Below are 18,158 nucleotides of genomic sequence, written 5' to 3' on the forward strand. Positions count from 1 at the left end.
TCCGATGAGCGTCGAGGGAGCCATGGTGGACCTGCTACGGGGCAGTCAATGTCTACGGATCAACCCGTTGATGCAGACCTCAGGGGAGAATCGAAATGCATTCAACCGTTCTTTCCTAACTCACAGAGCACGATTTCCGATGGAGATGTGGGAGTGGAACGCTCCAATGCAGCAAGATCTACCCCAGGACAAGAGGGACTATTCAACGCTACTGCTGGTTCAACAATACTAACGATCAAAGACTCGACGATTCTTCCAGATTCCGAGGCTGATAATGGCCATCAAATCAGCCCCGTCTCGCTACTCCCTCAGCCGCAAAATGAGCGCGCTGTAAAAGATTCGCTCGAGAGTCCGCTCAGTGTCATACCCGACTCGCAGCCAGAAGCGATACGTAGCCAAGCTGAAGGCCTGCTTCGCCCGGTCCCCTATGTAGCCCTTGGCTCTCCTCCCACCAAACGACATTGCTCAGGGTTATCGTCGATGCTACAGGAAGTTGCACCAGTCTCTGACGCTCTCATACTTGCTCCCAAGCTGAACGAAGAGCGCCACGGAAATTGCGAGCTGGTTGATCCTCATCCTGTTCTGCAGATCACCCCACAACCGGATCCCCAGAGACCACTACAAGTATGCCTTGATGGTCTTCCATTAGCCATCAAGCCCTCGCTTCCTCCGGTGTCCAAGGAGCAATTTGTAACCCATGTCACCCCCACTCTGGCCATGTTGACAAGGCGTTTGAAGCCAGCACGAACGTATAAGCCTGTGAAACAAAGTAGGGACCTGCAGCAGTTGGAGCGGGGCCATTGGTACCTTCGCATCAATATTCTGCAGCTTGATAGAGACAGACCCCTTGGTACTCCTGGTCTACAGGAAAATGAGGCTCGGAACTGGGATTTAGCCTGCTTCTCCCGCTTCTGGTCTTTTCTGTCGGATTTCATCTCTAAGGACGGTCGGGCTGGTTGGGGTGTCTGGTGCATATTGGAAGATGCGCCTGAAAATCTCTGCTCAGATTCAACCGACCGCCAGATCATGCCACAGAGAACGACAGCGCCGATCATATCTGACGGAAACACTAATCCCCGCAGCTTTGTTCGGCCCGTGATACTGAAACTCTACGCGTGGGGCGAGATCGCGCTTCACATGTATCTCCTCCTGTTCTTAGCCAGCGAACGAAGAATTCGCAAAATGGGCGCGCAATGGCGAGACGGTCGCGATGAAGTCGTCGTTGAGATGCCCTAATACCGCAATTTTGATATCTAGAAGCCCAAAGATATCAGATGACGTCATCCATTTGGCTTGGCTTACTGGCGAATCATGAACGGCCCCATCAATAGACGATTATTGCAAGTCTCTTCATATGAGTAGGCATTGATATGCTAACTGATCATCCCCTCTACAAGACTACAAAGTCTTCCGCAGGTGGATAACTGGATGAGACGAAGGTCATGATCGGATGGACGGGTGGAGCTGATGTGACACAGATGTCTTGGCTTAACTTCGCGGTTTTGGACGCGTCTAACCTGACGGACAAACCATCAACAAACGATGAATATATCACACTGAGTCCTGAACCGGTCCCGCACATTGCTGTTTCGACCTCATTGCCCTCGGCCATAAATAATTGTTATCATGCCTCCGAAACGCTCTGCTTCGAACACATCCTCTAGCGGCTCTAAGAAAGCCAAAGTGGACAGCGACGCAAGATCGGGCGGCCCCGCACAATGAAGAGCACACGCTGGTCGCGTATCTCCGGATCTGGCAATGCTGACGCTGCATATAAGTCCTCTATCGAGGATCCCGTGAAGGCATATTCCTATGTATGCATCTGTCGGCTGCCGTTCGACGATGGAGACGACCGGAAAGATGAAAGTGATCGGGAAAACGAAGACGATTGCGAAAATGAAGATGACAGGGAAGATGAAATGTCCAAAACCTCCTGCGACGCGGGAAAGACATGCCTGTGCAACAAGCCCGCAGCAGAGCACCCTAATCATCCTTTAATTTTGAGCAACGCGGGCAAGAGCAAGTGGTTCACGCAGCATACTTTTTTGGACCTTCGCTGCCCAGACGCCTTCAACATGTATACCTTCAACGACCATGAGGGCTATGGCGCGCTCGAGGTCGTGCAAAACCTATTCATTGACTATGTCGAGGCCTTCTTTGATTGGGAAGAGCAGTGGGCAGTTTGCGAGGCTACAGCGATGCTATACATGAGCGACGCTTTAACCCCGTTGCACTCGTAAGACCTCTTGGATTACGCTCGCTGTTTGAAAGTAAATGCTGACCCTCCTTTCTTCGACTACAGCATTGACGATTCCGCCGCCGTCTACGCCACCCTTGTGTTGGCTGGCCGCACGTTCCTTGCGATGCTCGCGAAGCTCGAGCACCTTAACCTCCTGAAGCCAGATTCTGAGGTTAAAAATCTCGGCTTCATAATGGCCCTCTACATTAAGCTTGCTGCCACTGAGGACATCCTTGACCTCGACGATGTCACCGACGAGATTAAGAAAAATAATGGAACGGACGAGACTTTCACTTTTGTTCGGTCGGATTTCCCCTCCCACATCCTCGCCTACGCCAAGAAATACAACATTAAGCTTGTCGGGCCCGCAGGCATTGACGAGGTTGTCGAGGACCTGGATGACGGAGCTGAACTGCCCGAGCGTGACGAGAAGCCTTTCGGTGACCCCTGGAACTTGAATGGCGCTAGCAAAGAGTACGTTGACAATCACGCCTGTTACCATGACGGCCGGAAAGGGTTCAAGACTCGGATTGGCGGCGACGCCCTGGACATCACCACCTGGAGTTCAGCAGACCGCAAAAAGGCGAGCTTTGACGGGAAGGATCCCCTCGGTAAGGAAGAACGTGACGCCATCAAGAAGGGGTTGGTCATGTCTCTGGCTTAGCTTATCGTGGGATAAGTCTGCGGCGAGTTTCTCTTTCGGTTGTCATCACGGAATTTTGTTTAAGGGCGGGGGTGGAGGGGCGCGTTTGGAGTGTTTTAATATATAATCACACCCTTATTTCTCTACACACAGGACCACAGTATCAACATTTATGACTTACATCTCTAGAATTTCAGGATCATCTTGGAAAGGATCACTTTCTGTACCAAGCAGCTTATCTACGATCAACCTAAATCACCAATCTCTTGTCGGAAGTCTATATGTATCTGGGAACATATTCTTCAGAGATAATCCATTAACTCCTAGATCTCAGCAGCAAGTATGGTACACTTAAGAAGATGCCGGAGGTCCATGAATGAAATCCCAGAGATCCTTGAAACGGAAGAACATGAAAAGAAAAGAGAGTACAAGTGATAGAAAATGAGATACCAGTCTGATGAAAGGAGAACCACGCCAGTGATAATGTAGACAGGGAAAAGAAAGGAAAGGAAAAGTGTATGGCTGAATTATGCGGAATCACAACATTTATCAAAGTATGTAAAGAGATTTTTCAGTGGCAGATATTGATCCGGACACAAAGAGAACGAAACCACCGCAAAGGAACTGGTGCACATCCCCCGAAAAGAAAAGCTTTGAAGTTGGCGACCGAAGAACTGAAGGTGGAAAAAAGGGGATCCAGGCGAAAACCCGGCTAGACCAAGAAATGAGACTCGTAAGCCGCAACTTAGTAATTCAATTCACCACTGCCTGCTCCGCCGACAGCGTCGAGGTCCTCATAGCTCTTAATGCTGCGGCCCTGAGTAGCTTCGCGAGGCCCCATGCCCTGCTGACCAGGTCCCGATCCCATCGCATCAGGAAATGGACCTGCTCCCATCAACGCAGCGGCGGCAGGGTGGCCAGGAGGAATATACGGCACTGCACCACTCGCTCCCATACGACCTCCGGCACCGTACATGCTCGGCATGCCACGGACGGGACTCAGATGACCTCCACCAGAAGCGCCTTGACGGTTGCCGCGCCGGTCATACGGTCCGGACCGGTTGTTGTAACGACCCCCACCACGACGGATGACACCAGGATGGTGGAGACTAGCAGCATGCTCGCCGGTTACCAAGCCGTTCGCGTTCCAGGCCTGGTTATTTACGTTCATGAAGCCCGGAATACCAGCAGCGCCGGGGAGACCATGGGTTCCACCAGGGATGTTGACGTTGTTTGCAAGATAAGGCGGCAAATTGGCCAAGCTGAAACCACGAGGGGTGCCCGCCTGGTTTTGACTGGAACTGAGAGGGAAATGACCGTTACTGTTGGCATCAGAACGCGAGGGGGCGATTCGAGCAGGATCGAGAACGTAAGAGTTGACCAGAGAGAGCTATTGTATTTGTTAGCTTAAACTCCATCCAGTATGGGACATGGTTGCGCAACTTACATCACTCTTGATATTCTCAAACCATTCAGTGTGGCGTTTCTCCACATGCTTGCGCCAGAAGTGCTCGGCCTTGAAAAGCTTTGTGCACTCCGGCACCTTACACCGGAACTTCGCTTCGTCTTCCTGCTTGACAAATTTCGATAATTCCTCCTCAAGGGCCTCCTCCACGGGCTTGCCACCAAGTTTTCTAATATCCACATTATCTGGCTCGAGAATCTGCAAGAGCTTATCTTCAAAAGTCCGGACCCAGTTAAACGCGCGCTGAAGCTGTTGCTCCGCCTTAGACAAACGGTGCGTTCTCTTCTCCTCTACAGGCGGCTGTTCCTCTCCCTCTTCGCTGGGCTCCTTTTTCTTCACGGGGAAAGGCTGTCCAAGGGCACTGGCTCTGGCGACGGCTTTCGACTGGCTGGTGAGGCCGGCTCGCGGCCGACGAAGATGACCTCCAGGACACTTGCGTGCAAGTTCGTGCACCGAGTCACTCTCGAAAACGCAGAAAAAGCAAAAGTTGTAGACTCTGCGTAGATATTCGACCATAAGGTCCAACTTTTTCTTCTTGGCCAGAAGTTCTTCATCATCGACCTCGTCATCGTCCCATCCTTCTTGCTCTTCACCTTCTTCTGCCTCACCCTCGTCAATGTCAGCGGGATCAAAGTCAGGTTTCCGCTTCTTGACACTGACAGGGCCGGTGACAGGAGGCTGAAGCCAACCCTTTCCGCGCAGCTCCTCAACACGGTCTTCAATCTTGGAATAACCATCGGCGTTTCCAGCCATTTCAGCATCAAGCTTACAGACTAAACGTCGGGCCAGTTCAAGATCACGTTCAATCCGCTCTGGGGCGGAGAATAGATCCCACAAAGCCTTTTTGCGTGGCTGGGAAGGTGGAACGTGTACACCGACATGGCAGACAAAATCTCCGTGAACGGGATCATGGATCGTCTTGTCGTTGACAGCTTCCAGTGCCTTCTCAGCCGCAGATACAGTTGCGGTCCCATTGGCACCCTGATCATGATCCATTTCCTCGCCTTCCTCCTCTCGACCATCTCCTCTCTCAATCACTGCGCTCTCTGGAGCTGGGTGGAGCATAATCCAACCCATTCGGTGGAACTTCTTCGAAGGATTCGGATCGCTCAGGCTGAGCCACTTGAAGCCGCCATCCTGCTCCCCCAGATGCTCCTTGCAGAATTCTTCAATCTTCGCACGGCTCACATTGGGTGCCAAAGTCTTAATCAGCAAGGCTGGCTGTGACAAAGCCTCATCGCGCAAGTCGCCACCTCTGACAGGAAGCAAGTCCAAAACACCCAGTGTCTCGCCAACAGCAGTTGTTTCGCCTTCTTCCTTCTCGATAACACCACCTGCGCCATCGCTTTCAGTCTTGTAGATCCCTTCCAGAGTGAAATCATCAAACAGACCGCCTTCAAGGTCCCGCTCCCATTGCTGATAAGCACCCACACGGAAATCCATCAGGCGTCGGCGAAGAGGGTCCCTGACTTCAGGAACATAGCGCTCCTTGAACCACTCCTCGTTTCGGTGATGTTGAACAAACGTCCTTGACATCTTAATTTGGAGGTCCACCTTGTAAGTGTCATAAGCGGCCTGGATCTGCGCCCTTTCTCTTTCCCGGTCCTCGCGAGCCTCGCGTTCCCCCTTGACACGATCAGATGGACGCCGTCCGCCGAATTTTGCGCGATCTTTCTCCTCTTTGATAGATTGCTCAGCACGCCACCATTCTGCGAACCAATTAAATCCAACTTGAAAGTCAAGGTTTAACGGGTTCGGAAGAGGGTTCGTCGGAAGTGGTCTTTTGCCAGACTCTTGTCCAGGAACGTAACGGTCGATATTGGCAACGGTTGGCGACGGAGCCGCACGTCGGTCCTCCCGCTCTCGAAAGGGATTCTCGCGATTCGAGGCATAGTAATCGTCGCGAGAAGGGCGGCGGACTGAGGGTTCGTAGCGATCAATCATAACTGGAGAGCGAGAACGGCCCCGTGTACCGCGACGCCGGTCTTGGGCTCCTGGGAAGGGCGGAGAGTGATTAGTTTCAAAGAATCGTTCTTAGCGGTTCTTAGGTACTTACCAGGTGACCTGCGCCGGTAAGAATCCGTTTGCGCTCGAGCCGCGTAAGGATCCCCCTCCCGGTTCCTCCCGGGTGATCCAAAACTCTCGTAGTCCATTATGGCGCGTGTTCCAGCGCGTAAAACTCTCGAACTGGTATCTGTTGATGTCACAGGGTACGTTGAGTTATAGCGCGAGCGTTGTGTGATAAGAGAAGAGCACGGTGCGAAATGGCAGTGGCTTAAGAAGGCACGGAACGGTCGCGTGCGAGAGCCGGAAGACGCGGAAGTAAGCTAAGACCCGATATCGTCAACATTAGAAAAAGTTCGTTCACTTAATATGAGTGTCTGGCAGCTTGTACGCTGTAGAGGATGATAGGGACGGGTCGGGGTGAAGAGAAGATGAGGTAGTCGCCCGTAGCATGGCGAAGGAGGACATGGAAGACATATTGACAGAAGAACGACAAGAATAAAGCGAGGAAAAAAGGAGCATAAGTATAGGAGATGAGCGCGCTGCTAAGAGCGAAAGAGAGAGTTGAAGAAAGAAAGAGTAGAGATATGCGACTGAGGTACGGAGAATCTGAGGGCCGTGGACGGCGCGACGATGATCGACGACACCCAGGTAAGACAGATGGAAAAGACAATAGTTGTCGGAAGGCAAATAATCTAGAGTCAATGATGGGGGAGCTTCGTCCCGAGAGGAATTGAGCTGGGAATAGAAGGAAGGCAAAAGACAAAGGGTGACGTGACAGGACACACGATGAAATAAAAGAGAAGATGGGCAAGGCAGGCAACCTACAAGTAGCCTTTGAAAAAGTATCACACACCAATCACGTCCAATCTGACGAATCCAGACGGAATGAGACTGCTGTTCCCCCGGGGACAGGGTCTGATGGTTGAAATGCAGAAAGAGGAAGTAAAGGAGATAGCTGAGAGAGGGAAGTGAGAGAGAAAGAGAGAAGAACTGCAAGTTGACTGGCGGATGCGAACTGATGACTAACACTGACATTACTATGGTGAAGAGAGTGAGGCTGGTGGCTGACCGCCTTGTCTAACACTAGTCCTAATTGGGAATGGTACTATCATAGTCCAGGAACGACCTGGAGTGACAGCCTGATCAGCTAGCTACCTATGGAGTACTTCATAATGAGTATGACGAAATTGTAAGTATATTTTAAGGCTGTTATTCACAAACTAAGTAGACAATCAGACCAGCATTCAACCGGTCACGCCGTGTGTCAAGCCGGATATGCTGGTAAGTATGACTTGATATTTGTACATGCAACATTCGGGGAAATTGCCCGTTGGGAATCACAAGAACGACTCGCAAACCACGTTGGACAGGGTCATATAGAAGAAAATGAAATGAGAAACCAGATTTATGAAAAATCATATAAATAAAGAGGCATCGAGGAGGATGAATGCACAGATGAATGTCCACCTCATGCCACTACTCCTTGGCAGGCAATCGAGTTTCTTTGATCATCAGCGCCAGCTAAAATTCGCGGATCAGCTGGCACATAGTGAATAGGACACCTGAGCGGGCGCTGCCTGACGAAAGAAAACATCCATGGACTCCAAGGGAGATCAAGGCTAAGTAAGGCGAAAAGGGGTTAGGAGGTAATCAAAGCACGACAATTGCGCATGCAAGTCAAGTAGATGCAGAGACGGGTCGACTTGGCCCACAATCCTCCAGTAATGGATGCATCTTGGAAATCCCTCTGTCGTATATCCATCAGCATTTGGGGCTTGCCTCAAACTAGCTGTCACATCAGTGGTACCGTGTCACTCTGTCAATCATTCTTTGGTCCTTATTTTACCAGTGATGGATTCCTTCCTTCTAAATCCCAAACATGAGCTCGAGTAACATGAAAAACGAAGGGGCAAGAAAAGACAAAAGGTGTGGTCGAGGTTGCAGTGTATATATGACAAGGGGACACTATCGGCGACGGGCACAAGTCCTGGAGATGCTGCCATTGAGGAGCGGCTGGAATTGCCAGTACTTAAGCTTGAGTGAGCCATGTGAAAAGAAAGGAAAAAGCCGGCTACATTCAGCGGCAACCCACTCGGCACAGATACCACGGCAGAGGTAGAGTGTAGAAAGAAAGGGCAGGAGATCAAAGAAAAAACGGTCATTTCATACAAGTCAATCCTGGAAACATCACTTAATGAGCCGATCGACAAGGGGGTAATAATCAGAAATTCGTCCCAGCATAACAATATAAACAGACATCAGATCGCGAACTTTGCGAAAGGGGAAATGGTAAGGGTTGTGTTGGAGATGAGTAGTCACACATCGCTTGCTACGAGAAAAAAGTGGCGAAACGATCAAAGAAGTACAGAACAGAAATTCGTCCCGAAATGGCGTCATTGGGGTCATCACTGACGGGGCGTAAGAGTCGTGCTCGTCAGGCTAACCATCCTCATCGGTTGGTTCTGCAGATTCACGTTCGCTATCCTCAGCTGATCGAGTAGCTCCACCAGTCTTAGATTTTTTGGCTGAGTTCGCGTTGTCGTCGTTCACTTCACTAGACTTCCGTTTTTGCGCGGATGAAGGGTTCTCTCCGGCAGGCTTTCCGGAGTCCACGTTTTCTTGACCCGAGCCCGCAGCGGTAGCCGCTTGTTTCTTTTCCATAGCGGCTACTTCGTCGGCCGTCAAGAATCTTCCACCGGGACCGCGCGGCCGTCGCATGGCGTGATTGTGACGCGACTCGTGTAAATAAGGTTTACGGCCCTTTGACGTGAGCCGCAACTGTTCCTCCAACTTCTGTCGGGCAACCCGGCGTTTCAGAATGCGATGGAATTGCTTCGCGTTGACATACAAGGGAGACTCCTCGGCAGCACCGGCGACAAGCTCCGGTGACGGTTGGCTTTGCTGAACAGGCTGAGGAGGCGGCGCCATCGGCGGGGGAACCGAAGAGCGAGCAACATGATTGAGCACGGGTTGAGCAGTCTGGACATGTGGGCTACCGACATGACTCATACGACGCTGTTGCATCTGGGCATTTTGGGACATGGACAGTTGAGTGCCCATTGGGGGCATCTGTCCTGAAATCTGCGGCGGCGATCGCGGATTCCGGTCACCTTTCACTTGTACTCCGGCCATGCGAGGAGAACCACGGGGCCTTGTGCCATCTGGCCAGCCATCGAGTCTTGGTGAAGTGGGTAGAATTGCCCAGACGCGGCTGCTGTAGCCATTGCAGCCGCTTGCGTAGGAGAGATACCGTACGGCTGAGGCATAGCCGTTGGAACGCCATATGACTGAGGAAAGTTCATCTGCTGATGTACCGAGCCTGGGGCATTCTGAGCCTGCTGGTAATGGGATTGCGATGGGACGATTGAAGACCCTTGATGGGCAGGGTGAGGCTGCTGCATGTGTCCCTGTGGATTTGTGGGGGACGACATCGACCCAACAGTTGAACCTGCGTTCTGTGGCGCTGTTTGGTAAGGGCCGGCCATGTGAGAGGGAGCGTGAGGGTGCTGGCCATGAGGCTGTTGATATTGTGGAGGGTATTCCATCGTGCTGGAGACGCGACGGGTAATTCCGTCACCTTGGTACCTTACGCGATGATTGGTTAGATCCTATTAAGATGAGTTTACTTAACCCAGTAACAGCTCGAGTAAGTAGGTGATTGCTGCGCAGAGGTCAAGTAAGGTAGAAGCAGATGACTGGATGAGAGGTTGTTAGAGGGATGGGTCTTTTGAGGTTATCGCGAAGGGGCGCGAATAAGAAGAATCGAGTCCTAAAAAGCGGCGAGCCCTTGCGACCGATGATTCGGCGAATTAAATGCGCAAATCTGCAGGCTTCTGTTTTCGCATCAGTATGGAGCGCAGCGCTGAACGGTCACTGGATCACTAGTGAGGGGCTTATGGGGATAGAGAGGCGCTTGCGCGGAGAAGCTTACCTTGACTTTTGTTTCGCGAATGGACTGACTTTGGAGCTATCAGCAACACAAAAGATAACAACCGTTTGTTTGCCGAAATGACTCCAAGCAATGTTCTTCAGGATGTTTTGGGTTCTTTGTGGATACTCTCTCTTAATACGTTGACCACAACTGTAACGTGGTTGGGCTCTGATGCAGCGGGACAGGGTGCCCTTGAGTAAGTGCGGTACTCGATGCGTTGTCAGACAGAACGCAATCTGTTGATAACAATGCACGATTGCCTATTGCTGGCACGAGGCGAAGCCGCAAGCGGGAAAAATAAAAAAAAAATCAAAGTAAGGACGTCACTACGCAGTGAGATTGACCTCGTAAAAGCCAGGCTCCCCTGTTTAACCTGTTTCAGCTTCTAAAGGTGGCAGGTTGCTCGGCCACGTCTCTGCGAGACGAATAAGACGGGCACGAAGAAACTTGAGGCGGTGCTGGTAGCGTAGCCTGCACTTCTGTCCAACGAATCCGAGTGGGAGAGAAGTCGTCCTGCTCCACGATCTCGGATGATAATGCCACTTCTGCGCGACTTAGGGGAATTGATATTAGAATAGGCCTGAGTGGCCTTGCACACAGACTTCTCTACTAAAGATCATCAGCAATGTACTTTCCCGCCAACCACATGCGAAATATGTGCTGTCAAAAAGTAAAACGGGGTTTGTCAAAAAAAGGTGGGGTTAGCCGTGGCAATTTTAGACAGTTCACGGCTGAAGGATGTATGCGCTGGCAAGCGGGAGTTATGATGCAACCAACGTACCTTATCTAAATGCGACGCATACGAATTCCGGTTAAGTCCCGGTTTTCTGGTCCGCGCGGATGGCAATGAGAACCACAAGAGACTATAATTTGGGCGCGCAAGGAGGTAAACAATGCTGCACGTCTGAAGCTAGCATGAAGCGTTAGAAAACGGCCATAGAGTCAAAGTTGAGATATGATTGACGCGTGCTGATTGGGGCGCATTGTGGTTTGGGGAGAGGTGTGGGCAGAACGCGACGTTGACAGGAATAATAGTGCATGAATAGTCAATATATCGCAGAACGGCATCAAAGGACCGGGAGGTAGAGCATTTCTGCAATGCTTCGAATACATGCGACAATCAAGTCGTGTACAGAAGTGGGTAACATCAACAAGACGAGGGAATCATCGCGCGTGGTCTGCGGCCCGCAAAGCGAAGCAACAACAACAACACGTTTGACACAAAGTTTGATATATCTAATTACCTGGGTTAGGGGTGACGAATGGCTGTTGACAGCAAGCTTCCAATTCGAAGCAATCAAGGGCGCAGAAACAGCGCGATGATTTGATCCCGCTTTGTTGCTGTCACGGGAGAGGGCCTGGGATGATCTGGGATGATTCGCGGGGATTGAGAGGAAGGGGAACGCGAGCTCTGCCAACGAGAAGACGAACAGCACAAAGGCGGTCCCAGCACTACTTCGAGGCTACCGCTGATGTCAGTCCGGCCCGGGTTGATCCGTAAACGAGGACAAGCCACAGCGGGTGGGTTTTGTCGCTGCGCGCCGTGATAATGACCCGAGTGGCAGACAACAAAAGAAGAATAATAGTAGGAGTACAGGTTGGCAAGGGAGTATAATTCGCTGGAAACTAAAATGCGACGCAATATTGCTGGTTGATATGGATAAACAAGAGATTTATTTGGAGCGAGTGGGAAAAAAGAAAAGCTTAAGAAAAAGAAAAAGACAAGTACAAGGGCAAAATGATTTGTCAGTTTGGAATCGTAAAGGGCACCAGTGTAACGCGATTGGATATGAGCAAGAATAAAGTGTTCAATTATGAATGAAACCGACGGAAATGGTTGTGCAAGGGGGAGGCCTATCATTCATACATACCTAGGACAATAATGATTCGATGACCGGGTACCGTGGAAGAAGAAGGTCGTCGAGGTAAACCAATCCAAGCACAGAGTATGTGTCCTTACCAGAGAGCTTATCAAGGTAACTCTCCGTAGAATGGTGATGATATGATAACAATCAAGCACGAGGTTAACGGAGATAATAATGATGATGGGGTGGTCCCAAGAGAGTATCAATCAATGATGATTGGGTTGGCTGAAATACAAGATCGGTGATCTGAAGCCAGCGACCAGCAGTGAACGAGTCGCAGGCCAAGCAGGAGAGCAACGAGCAGTCCGTGAGCCTTGACTGGAGGGCAAGCAAGGGACTGGAGAGGCCGGATGACCAACGAGAGGAAGCAGAGAGAGAAAGCCGCAGTGACGAGAAGGGGCGGGCGATGGGGCATTTGTACCGGACGCGTCCAGAGGGGAGCTGACTGGCTCGGCGGTTCGTTTAGTGGTCGAGGCGGCGAGGATTCGGACCAGCGAGTGGTCAGAACCCTTACTGTCTTGTACTGTCAGGGCTTGCCCCACTTTTCTCGCTTGGTCTATGTAAGGTCATGGTGATACACTTGTAATTTTAGTGACTACGTCAGGAAAAACGGTAAGGCATATGTCTGGAAGAATGCCCAACGAGCCAGGTTTAATCCTTACCTTATTCGCATTAATACTTGGTCTGAGTCACTGGACACAATTGCCGGGTAATCTGATGAGCATCAGCAGGTAACTCCCTAGATGACTTAGAAACTTGTTGAAGTATCACATTGCGATTATGCAGAGAGCTCCGGCCACCCCGAAGACATGATCCATGCCACCACCTGAACGTCACGTGTGAGGGCACCGGCATTATTCATTACCTTACCCGTGGGAACTGGGACTTTCCGAACTGTGGTCTAACCTGAAAGTTACCAAAACCTAGAAGCCGAAGCGATGGACTTGACCAGCCACCTTCCAAATTAATGATTGGATTCTGTTTAGCAATTGCTGCCTGTGCGACTTTGTTGACTTACCATTGATGGTTCAGCATTGTTCTCTTTCTCAAATAGACCTAGAAGCATAGCAGAAAAGATATGTTAAAAGTCAACAACTACTCCATATAATTGCAAATACTCAAGGGAGAATTGTATACTCTATAGCACAGATTCAGCACTCATATTGCTTGTTAATTGCGTCTCATTTAAATTTTCTTCATTCAGTCAATGCTCAGCGTTGATACTTGTGAAGGCCTAACCCATGCCTCGGCTATATGCCTTGATTGGGAAACTGTCTTTCAAGTTCAATCCGTGTCCAAGCTGGCCTTCCACTTCATAACAATAACAAGGGTGCCTCGCTAGGTCTCTAACCTCTCAATGACACCATAGCAATCGTGGCGTCATTTTACCAGTATCTGAGCGAAAGGTTGCCTGTTCGTCCCGTTGTTGAGAAAGCGACATAGTAATACAGTCTCCGAAAGCTCGAAGTTTCAGGCAGCGGCAACCCATCGCAGATCTATGCAGAACAAGCAGAGTTCACAAAGATAATGACGAGTAAAATAGTACTAGTACTATCTCTATCTACAGCGCCCTCATATGTATCAACCTCATTTATGATTACACGGTAAAAGACTCCATCCAAGCCGTAAAACCGATAAGACTCGAGTTGAGCCAATCTGTACCACAAACCTTAGTCCGAGCAGCTGTCCAGTCCTCAGCTCGCTCAACACACTGACACAAATGGCGCCGATCTGTCCCACACCACGTGTGGAAGCTTGACCCTTCAATCACGAATAATGGTCCTCTCTTGGAGCTTTGGGATACAGGCCTCTTCGCTCTTGTAAACAGTTCATTAGGCAGAGAGCATTTGCCAGACTTAGTACTATGATACTTCGGTATTTGACGGGAATGACTCCGATGGACTCGAACAAAATCATACAGTAAATGACACATCGGTTTTTTTCATGATATTTTTCTGTGTCCATTTGTTGTACAAGTTCAAAATTACGTGGAAGAAAAACAAACAGCCTGAGAGTTTAGGAATAAAAGCTCAGGCCACCTGACGTCAGGCGGGCGCGAGTTCAAACAGCATCCTACACCGCCTCTCCAGCCTCTCCTCACCAGATCAACATGGGAAATGACCGTCGGGATTGAGCTCTAGTATGAGACTGGATAGAAAACTCGAGGTGAACTTGCTCATAGATTCAAAGGGCTTATCAGTGATGCAAGAGAATAGTCAATCTAAGATGCCACACGAATACATGTTCTTCCTCAGTCTGTAAGGTCTGATAGTGCAAACATATATATCCGCATCCACAGGCTTATAGTTCACAGCTACCTACCCAGCGTCAATATTCTCTTTCCGTCTTTGCAGACAAGGTGCGTACTTGCTGCAGGATCCATATAACGTTTCTGCATATTCCTGGAGGAGCAACTGTGCTAAATGCCAGGCAGAAAGTATCTGGCACCCAACGCATCGACAAGCCAAGAAGTCACAGGACACATGACACTTCCATGTTTCAAAGACATCTTGACCCCAAGTACTATTGGGAGAAACCAGTATAGTAGACTCAACTTCTGTGTCACCGAGATCCATACATTCCTTCAATGTCGCGCAAGGCTTCTCTTTCGAGGGCGTGAACGAGACGATCACACCCGACACTCACCTGTTTGAAGCCTGAAATATCCTAGCTAGCCAAAGCATGTGCACTAAAAAGGATTGGACTCATTCCGCTTCACAGAGCAGTGTTACATGAGCCACCACTGTTTTGCTCAATGCGCCGTTCGAGAAGTGTAAGGGTGAAACTGGACAATGGCTACCTTGTCATATCATCGTGGCTTGCACTTTTTACCGCTGGTCAAGATGCACTTTTTACCAGATAATCCTACGGTATGATTTTCTTACAAGGTATAAGTACCAAACTAAAAGGCACTCCAGTCACGACTCAAACCAAATGCCAAGGGTATAAGCTACCGGCGCTGTCTATTAGCGGTGTTCAATGAAGCCCAGGACAAGCCAGTCGCAAAGCGCGGACATTAGGCGACCAATGGCCATGTCAAGGTCCGCATCTGACGCCGAACCCGCTTTGCATGACAGGAATACGACTAACAAGGCGCAGTTGATATCATGGATACGCAGATTCAACGTCTCGCTCGTATGAATTCTATCGAGGGACTCCACAGAATTAGCTCGTGGGCGTTGTGCATGCACGAAACGAGGTGTCCAATCTCGCCCCATCCAAACACGCCCAATCAGACACTCAAGATGAGTGCTTGCGCCCTGATACGCCAGCTCACTTTGAGGCATCACAGAAGTGCAGTGTATCATTGGCCATACAGCCTGTGACGAGGCATCCTGGCTCTTCTGGAAGCGCTCATAACCAATACTGGAGCTGCCGCCTGTTGCTATCGTGTTCTAGGCGAACTCTACTGGTTCCTGACTTGTCATCGTAGTTGTTTCATGACTAGCTATCCTCCTCATATCTCTCGTCTATGACTGGAAGTCTTGATCTCACGAGCTTCACGTATGTTCTGCTGCCTGTTTCAAGGGAGGCAAATTTGACCACCCATTGATGGCTGACCCATAAGAAACCTTTATCCATTGACACCTCCAGACGAGGCAGCAATAACCGATTGCAATGACGTTTCCGTTTACCAATAGAACTTGTTGAGACCGTCTTTTGTGATGCAGAGAAATAGGACACATACCATTCTACAGTTCCATCCTGGTTCCGCCTTTCTCATTCGGAATTCCTCCGTACGATGATCATACTTTCCGATAGTTCCATGGACGCAGCAGCAGTTATGGCAACCTTTTAGAGCATCTTTGCATTACTGAGGGAAGCAAGAGATCCTTGTCTGTAGAAAAACACAGAACAAATAGACCATATAGCCGGCCGAAAGAAGACAAGTCAGGAATTCTACGTTTGAGATGATCATACGCAATATCTTCCACAGAGATGGGAACACTATCATTTATGACATGTTGAGACTGCTAGGTTGGGCACTAAAACTACCACGTCAACGGGTATACATACATACACCGCTAGATTTCTCTGCTGTAGAAAATGGATTGTTAATCCATTGGAATCGGAATACCTGCAAATATGCTTCCTTTTTTACGTCATATGCCCAGAAGATTCTCATTAGATGCAGTAATAGAATTCAATCATCACTTATCATTCGACTGGTTGTCTGGCCTTGCTGGAGCCATTGGTTAGGTTGTCCCGACTGTGTTATATGCGGTCACTAACAGGAAGATTTATCCTGATTCTTGTTGCAGATACCTACTTAGTGCAATTTGTAAGTTCAAAGCGAAGAAATGTCCTGCAGAATGTGGCTATATGGCATAACGTTCAAGACCTTGTTGCTTGAAGAGTATTAACTCCAACAGCCGAGTATACAGCCAGTCTCTACCACCAGGTCTGAAGCAGATATCATCACTTCACGACTTCCCTCTCAACACAGTCGGAAGAGTCTCAATATCAGCTTTACTCACCTCCATCACATCCACCACAAACCTCTCCATCACACCATACTCCATCTTGACAGCCTTGAGAAACGCCATTACATACGAAGCCACAGTAGCAGCAAACCCCTTGAACCCCGCGTCTCCAACAGCGCACTCAGGCCTTGCCTGTTGTAACGACCGCAGAAGATACTCTTTCTCTCTCTCAATGCCAACTCTCAGCAGGGCATAATCCCGTGCAATAAGTCCGTCCGGAACAGCTGCGAGAGGGAGCAGCAGTACTGAAACAACACTGGTACGATCTCTACCCACTAACGTTGCGCAAGTGCTAATCAGTAACGTCTTGCTTTATGGCAGTCTGTTTGGACCTAGTGACCAGGTTCAACATACAATGGCAACGAAAGAGTACAGCTTTCCTCTACTCCTGCGCATCCTGCGTTCAATTCGTCTCGGACTTAGGTTCGCCGACCCCTGAAGCTCGGTACATGGTACACATATCCCTATATGCATCGGCGACGCCCACACAAATTGAAATTTCCAGACTTCTGTGAGATTGATGAGGAGACCAGAGCGGTAGATGGACCTGCCCCGCGGTGGCCGATATGACCTAAATCAGGATATTGGACCCGCCTTGAACAATCCTGAATGCGAGCGAGTGCCCTCGATGGAATAGGCTGGTCGATCCCAATGTTTATAAAATTTGCCAATTTGAGATCGAAAGCGACACGACTCGCAGCGATGGGACCCATGCTTCAATGACTAAGTACATTTGCTAAGCTGCTGTTAGGAATGCTGCACATCTAACTTATATATCAAAGTCACGGCGCACATGTCTCACTGCACGCAGAACGGAACCTCTATAAGAACCATGGTTGATATGTCAGGGCTTCTTGAATGCCGGCTTCGACTGGCATCCCTACATGGCATGTATTAGCCAAGGCTTCCTCTCTTGTCCGTCAGCCCTATAAGATCATTACGGGGAGGGTCCTGTCGCGATGACCCAAGATTTGAGGGCACTATTTATGTTGCTATCGGAAATCGGGACGCTCGTCGTCGCTGCTTGCGTGACCCCTTGGCCCCAGTGCAGCAAGTCGACGCAGATGTACTTGAGTGACGTCGAAACGGCCATTCTTCATGCGAAAATTCTGTCATTCTCTCACTGAATCATTAAGACACCTCTCGATGCCCAGGCAAAGCCGATGACTTGAGCATGAGAGACACCGGAGAAACCTCTAACCGTCTTTACATCCGCTCGGAGTGCCCACGTCTATTCTTGAATGGAGCTTCGCTACAGAAGTAGCTGTCCGATTTCCGCAAGACTTAATCATTCGGCGAGAAATGTGGTAAACTGCTGGCCATCAATGAATGATAAAATGTAATACCCCTTGCTTAGATCTACATTAATTAACCCAATGAGGAGACAAAGTAGCCATGGATTACGGTGATATAGGTGGTTAGCCTTTCATCAGAAAATAGAATCCTGCAGATTTGAGGCATTGTTTCCCTAGAATTATCGAAAATACCGATCTTAGCTACTCTGGCAATAGAGCTGAGCTGAGT

At 49.6% G+C, this 18,158-nt stretch overlaps 5 protein-coding genes across 5 annotated transcripts; 2 read left to right on the plus strand and 3 right to left on the minus strand.

The window, feature by feature from the left end:
• Positions 1–5: 5 nt before the first annotated feature.
• On the plus strand, positions 6–1,375 carry P174DRAFT_437733 (uncharacterized protein). Its single transcript, XM_024826375.1, has one exon. The coding sequence runs from the start codon at positions 49–51 to the stop codon at positions 1,234–1,236; it is 1,188 nt and encodes a 395-aa protein (XP_024687888.1). The 5' UTR covers positions 6–48; the 3' UTR covers positions 1,237–1,375.
• Positions 1,376–1,477: 102 nt separating this feature from the next.
• On the plus strand, positions 1,478–2,994 carry P174DRAFT_44517 (uncharacterized protein). Its single transcript, XM_024828271.1, has 2 exons — positions 1,478–2,236; positions 2,303–2,994. The coding sequence occupies exons 1-2, from the start codon at positions 1,719–1,721 to the stop codon at positions 2,901–2,903; spliced, it is 1,119 nt and encodes a 372-aa protein (XP_024687889.1). The 5' UTR covers positions 1,478–1,718; the 3' UTR covers positions 2,904–2,994.
• Positions 2,995–3,627: 633 nt separating this feature from the next.
• Positions 3,628–6,500, minus strand: P174DRAFT_360998 (putative arsenite resistance protein Ars2; the record flags this gene model as incomplete). The annotated part of the gene is made up of 3 exons (XM_024821758.1): positions 3,628–4,272; positions 4,330–6,341; positions 6,404–6,500. 3 exons carry the CDS (start codon positions 6,498–6,500, stop codon positions 3,628–3,630), a joined length of 2,754 nt encoding a protein of 917 aa, XP_024687890.1.
• A 2,293-nt stretch (positions 6,501–8,793) lies between these two features.
• On the minus strand, positions 8,794–9,899 carry hapB (transcription activator HAP2; the record flags this gene model as incomplete). Its single annotated transcript, XM_024825440.1, has 2 exons — positions 8,794–9,568; positions 9,610–9,899. 2 exons carry the CDS (start codon positions 9,897–9,899, stop codon positions 8,794–8,796), a joined length of 1,065 nt encoding a protein of 354 aa, XP_024687891.1.
• Positions 9,900–11,490: 1,591 nt separating this feature from the next.
• P174DRAFT_44691 (uncharacterized protein) lies at positions 11,491–12,323 on the minus strand. The gene has a single exon (XM_024828631.1). It carries the CDS (start codon positions 12,144–12,146, stop codon positions 11,583–11,585), a length of 564 nt encoding a protein of 187 aa, XP_024687892.1. The 5' UTR covers positions 12,147–12,323; the 3' UTR covers positions 11,491–11,582.
• Positions 12,324–18,158: the final 5,835 nt, after the last annotated feature.

This window comes from Aspergillus novofumigatus (genome assembly GCF_002847465.1).
Source record: "Aspergillus novofumigatus IBT 16806 chromosome Unknown P174scaffold_1, whole genome shotgun sequence".
NCBI classification, from domain to species: Eukaryota; Fungi; Ascomycota; class Eurotiomycetes; order Eurotiales; family Aspergillaceae; genus Aspergillus; species Aspergillus novofumigatus.

What these genes read in the sequence shown, in the direction of transcription:
- P174DRAFT_44691 (XM_024828631.1), bottom strand. Translation starts at nt 12,146, where the DNA reads ATGATAGGCCTCCCCCTTGCACAACCATTTCCGTCGGTTTCATTCATA.
- P174DRAFT_44517 (XM_024828271.1), top strand. Translation starts at nt 1,719, where the DNA reads ATGAAGAGCACACGCTGGTCGCGTATCTCCGGATCTGGCAATGCTGAC. An exon ending in GCTTTAACCCCGTTGCACTC is followed by an intron (nt 2,237 to 2,302) that starts GTAAGACCTCTT and finishes CTTCGACTACAG; the next exon opens with CATTGACGATTCCGCCGCCG.
- P174DRAFT_437733 (XM_024826375.1), top strand. Translation starts at nt 49, where the DNA reads ATGTCTACGGATCAACCCGTTGATGCAGACCTCAGGGGAGAATCGAAA.